This window comes from Malurus melanocephalus, unplaced genomic scaffold (assembly GCF_030028575.1).
Source record: "Malurus melanocephalus ecotype Western Australia unplaced genomic scaffold, MMel_1.1 scaffold_291, whole genome shotgun sequence".
NCBI classification, from domain to species: Eukaryota; Metazoa; Chordata; class Aves; order Passeriformes; family Maluridae; genus Malurus; species Malurus melanocephalus.
The window spans coordinates 864,498-869,857 of NW_026623523.1; the positions used below are offsets into that span (position 1 = coordinate 864,498).

Here is a 5,360-nt window from a genome sequence, read left to right on the forward strand (position 1 = left end):
TCTATCAATATTTATTGATATTCTCTTGGCATTTCTAGTATACTTATTACACACTTATTATTTTCTCTCTCCTAGATCCATTCATACTCCTGTTATTTGAGGTTCCTATTCCTGTGGCTGGCACAGCAGGGGCAGTGATCTCTATGGGTCCATGGGGATGCTCAGAACCACATCCTTTCTGGCATAATAATGTCTGGGSCTGAGATGTCAGACACTGAAACACTGGTATTATACAATATTTTCCTCTCCTCATTGTTTCATATTTATGTTTTTGTCATTTTCCCATTTTAGAAGCAAATAAAGAGTAGGGCAGGCATAGCAATCACTTGTATAAACAGAAGGAAGTACATTATTGAGGCACAGATCTAAAAGTAGCTTAGGAAAATTTACAGTTTAAAAGTTGGAAGAATCAAGCWATGAAATATAGTGCACTATAAAGTGAAGCTGCTTAAAGGTTCAGTTTCAGAGGTAAAGAGTATTTAGAAACCATCAGGAAACTTTTAGAAGCATTTTCTAACATGTGAAGAAAGACAGTGTAATGGTAGAAGGAATGTTAAGTAAAACTGAAGGAGCTGGAGGAATGCAGATGCATAATGAAAATATGGAAATAAGTGTTTAAAAAATGGAAGTAATTGCTTAAAAAGTGCAACATGCAGAGACCACTGGATGCGATTAAAAAAAAGAATTAAAATTACTTAAAAATGAAAAATTGCGCAAAATTAATAACTGMATTTGAGGATAAATGTATTTCCCCACCGTCGTCAGGGTGGGCAATAAATGCAGCCCGATTCTGGCGTGTCGGAGGTGTTGGGGGACATCGCACACTAATCGGGCTGCGCCGCCCGCTGGGTCCCGGTTTAGGAGCTCAGTTGAGCAAAAAAGGATGAATTCGTTCCTCTCTGCCCTCGCACCGAGGCGAGAGGGGACGCGGGTTGGGGGCAGAGCACCCACCCGCCACAGGATGGGTGCGAGGGGCGGGCGGGGTCCGCKCTCCTGCCTCACCTTCGGTTCGGGTCCTGCCGATCACCTGCAATAATGGAAACGACCGCGACCGGCACCGAGCCAGTCCGCCGCGCTCGGGGAGCCTCCCCCTGCCCGCGGGGACCAGACCCCGCACCCCCCGTCCCGCCGAGCCGCCGCCACCCCAGCTTTCCCCCCCACTCCCATCCCCCGAGACTCGCCGAGTTTCGCCCCCGCGCCCCCGCCCCCATCCCGCTCGCTTCCGCGCCCCCCCGGGAATCACCCCCCCACACCCCCCCGGCTCGGGGGCCAGGTACACTTGACGTCAGGATGGCTGTCGTCGTTTTGACGTGTAAACACTCATTTCCATTCCGGCTCCGGAGGGTCTGTGAGCCTCGGGCAGCCGCGCCGGCAGGCAGGCAGGCAGGKCTCCGCTCCCCGCTATCGCGTAGCAACGCGGCGCCGCATCCCGCCCGCATCCCGCCCGCCCGCATCCCTCCCGCGTCCCGCGGCCATGGCCGGGCGGCGCTGGGCCGGCCGGTGCGCAGTCCTGGTCGTGCTCCTGGCAGCCTGGACACTGCCCCGAGGAGGCAGCGCCGGGCGGCTCTTCCTCAACGAGTGGGCAGCGGAGATCCCGGCCGGCCACGACGCTGCCAGAGCCATCGCGGACGAGCTGGACTACGACCTGGTGGGGCAGGTACGGCCGGGCGGGGAACAGCTGCCGCCGAGCATCCCGGATGATGCTCCTCGACGGGGATCCTTTCCCACCCCGCGAGGCTCCTTCCCTCCCCTCTCCCTCGAACTTGTGTCCGGTTGCCGCACGCGGGAGTTTGAAGCTCCCGGTCCCCCACCGCAGCCTCCCGGGGTCCGGGTCCGCCCCTGGCGCCCGGCCAGGGACGGAGATTTCAGAGGGGACGGGGCAGGGCGGCTCGGCTCTTCCTCAGGGGACCAGGCGGGGACCTCCGGCTCTCCTTGACGAGAGGGAGCAGGGCGCACCCGCTCACCGCAGCGGGACTGGGGAGRGTCGGGAAGGGGTTCCGGCTGTCCCCGGAGGGGTCCAGGCAGGGCATCTCGCTCTCCCTSAGGAGATCAGACAGAGTAAGGCAAGGCGCCCTGTTCTCCCTTGAGGGACCGGCCGGGCACCCCTCTGTCCCAGTGGGGACCGGGCAGGGCTCCCGGCTTTCCCGGGGCAGTCCGGACAGGAGAAGGGCGCGGGCAGTCCCGGCTACGGCCCCGCGCCGCCTCCGCCCCGCCGGCTCCATCGCCATCGCGGGGCTTCTCTCCAGCCATCCCTCGGGCGCTTTTTTGGGATGCCGTGACGTCAGCGTTGTCAGGGATGAGTAACCGCCGTGAGGGAACAGCTTCATCTCACCACCCGGCGAGGGTCCTGTGCCGGGCATCGTGTCCGCCACCGCCGGGACCCCACTGCCCCCGGCTCGGCACAGTGGCCGGAGTCGTGGTCAGCTCTCCTCCGTGTCCCCGGTGCTGACCATGAGCAGTTCCTTCCGGCCGCCTGCCCAGCCGCGCGTCCGGGCACTGTCGTGTTTTCCGGACTCCCAAACCTGCAGGTGTGACCCCAGCTCTGTGGGTTTTGTCCTCCTGCCTCTATAGGCGCTGCATTTGCACCCCACAGCGTCCAACGGCCAGTCCTTAGAACAGCGGGGTGTTGAAATTCTGCGGGGTGCACCCAGCCCTCCCGGCGTCTGTGCCGGTGGAAATGCTGCCACAGCGGGTGCCTGCACAGCCAGCCCCGCTGCGAGGTTGTCTGAAGCCATGCAGAGCTTTTCACACCTGTCCAGCTGAAACCCACGAAAAGCCGATGAGTGACCATAGGTGCAACCTGCCCTGCGAAATGCGGCTGTACCCAGGGGTGTCCGTGAGTGTAGTGRTCGCTAGCACCGGTGCTGTGTAACTTGAGTACTGTAGTAGTAATGACTGCACTTGAGTAGCTGAAATGAAATTACTCCCCCGGCTTCTTATAGCAGCACACAGGCTGTGAGAAGCACTTGTTACTTGAAGAGTGCTTCCTTGCTTAGATTAAAATATCTAAAGGCTAGTTTCTTGCTCTTTTGTCTTTCAGGCAGCACGAACTCATTCGGGTTTTGATTGCTGGGATTTGCTAACTGTGGGGAGATACCTCTCGATAGTTAAAGCATGCCTGTGTTTTACAGATTGGGTCACTGAAAAACCACTACTTATTCAGACATAAGAGTCACCCGAGACGGTCCCGAAGAAGTGCTATTCATATCACCAAGAGACTTTCTGATGACGAGCGGGTGAGTGTTAAATTTATTCTCTTTTATTAATTTTTTTTTCATTATTCTGTCTCCTTACCGCTAGCTTTGTAATGAGGTCACAGGCAGGCCTTCCTCATTTTGCAAGTCTAATGTATTCAGCCATCCATACTCRTGCTGAATAATGCTTAACTATCCTGTCATTCACAGGCAAAATCTGACCGTCCCTTACCATGTATTTTACAAGAGCTTTCCAAATTAAGATTTAAGGTGTGCAGCACYGGAATTTCCGAAGTTCGTGTGTCAATGATGAAAATGTGAACGGGGAACCACGGGGGCTGGATTCAAAGTAAAAATCCATAGATGCACTAAGTCTAATTAGGGCACGTCTGTGCAATTACCATGTGAATTAGGTTTGATTTAAAGTGACTGCATATTAAGTAAAAGAAGAAGGGGAAAAGGGCTGAGCTGCTGGATTGGCTTCTGCGACAAGCTAAAATCCCTTCTCAAAGGATCCATCACACATTCCAGACTTGCAGCCTTTTGTTACAATGATACGCCGCTGCAATCAGAGAGCAGGCAAACTGGAGAGCCAGGGCACAACCCACTGGTGGAGCAGACTCCCCGTTTATCTGGCTTTTATTTAAGAGAGAAGCATTTCTTTGTAAGCGTAATGAAAAGCTGGGATGCATGACAAATTTAAAGAGCAGACCAGAAAAGCTGTCAGCTTCTCTCACAAGCTACTTTCTGGGGAAATCTTGCAACAACATTTGATTTTCTGATCAGCATTGTTGCCACAATCATTGTGACAATATGAGCTGTCCAAACCATGAAGTAACCTAGTCGTGAAAACCAGCAAATTAGCATATAAGGACAAATCACTTCAGAACGAGTAATTTTCATTTGGATGAAAATGTCAACTAGGAGGAAATACTCTGTATGGCAAGACAGGGTGTTTGTTTTGCCTGTCATGTTTCTAAGCTGTACACTCTCATCTATTTTCTTGCAAACATTGGTTTAACAGTTAAATTTGAAACAGCTCTGCCTTAGGGGTGCTCAAACCCACAGGTTCAGTGTCATCTGGTTCCAATTTATGACCCTACATACACTAGTATGTCCAATGTCATTGTAGTATGATGTCCAGGATCAGAGTTTTGGATGCAGTTTCTCTCTTTTTTGGGCTTACTGCTTCAAATGAATCTGTTACACAGGGATGATACCACACGTTAATATTTCACATTTTAAAGCTGTAGCAAAGTGGAAGCGATTGTATCACATTGCCACCAGACATTAGTGCATCCTTGCACTCTCAGTTCCAGAAACCGGACTTCAAAGTGCTGTAGGTGATTTGCTAAATTTACTCCAATTTCCCTTTTATTTACCATCCAGTATGCAAATTAACTCGRTGAATAAATGAGATGTAATTATGTGTTATGTAAGTGTATAAACACAAAGCAATCATGTAACGCTGTGTAGTTACACAGAGACCTTTGCTCTAAAGAACTGCACTTGTTCAGCAGCAGCCTGCTTTAAAAGATTTAKATTCAGCCTATAAAAAGGGACAGAAAAGGGAATCCTGTTTTTGTTTGTACAACACCTTCACAAATTTTATGGTATGTTAAGTGTGAAAGCTATGGTAAAACTTGGCTCTAATCTGAATATTTATCTGCTTCCTACAGTGTTTGTTACAAAACAGACAAAGGCTGTGAATACGTTGAAGGGATGTAATTATCTGGGTAGCTGACTTCTTCTAGTATTTGCACTAATTTCCAAACCTGCTTTCTTGCAAGTAGAGTTGAATCGAGATTATTTCTGCTGCTTTATATATCAGTTATTGGAGATTTGGCATAGAGCCTTCAGCTTGTGCATGAGATGGATGGTTGGAACCTCACCCAGCTGCTGAGTGACAAGCATTTGGCTTGTTTGCCTGACATACGTGCTTGGGAGTTTCAGCTCATTTACCTCAGTGCATTCGCTCTTTACCGTGGAAAAAAAAATAACAAGCATGGAAGCTGTCAATTGCTAATTGTTGTTGGGTGGTGAAGAGGTCAAGCTTGGCTGGGGGCAGGGAAGAGAGATAAAGTTAATTGCTCCAACGTGTGCACAAGTATGTATGGCCCTAGACATGAATGGAGCAGTTTGAAATACCTGCACTTGCATGGGTAT

The 5,360-nt window shown here is 51.0% G+C and overlaps 1 protein-coding gene across 1 annotated transcript in view; it reads left to right on the top strand.

The window, feature by feature from the left end:
* The first annotated feature begins 1,474 nt into the window (after nt 1-1,474).
* PCSK1 (proprotein convertase subtilisin/kexin type 1) overlaps nt 1,475-5,360 on the top strand; it is a 27,271-nt gene continuing 23,385 nt past the window's right edge. The window contains exons 1-2 of the mRNA XM_057376804.1: nt 1,475-1,657; nt 3,132-3,236. Of these exons, the coding sequence (XP_057232787.1) occupies nt 1,475-1,657; nt 3,132-3,236 (288 nt within the window). The remainder of the gene's footprint in view (nt 1,658-3,131; nt 3,237-5,360) is intronic.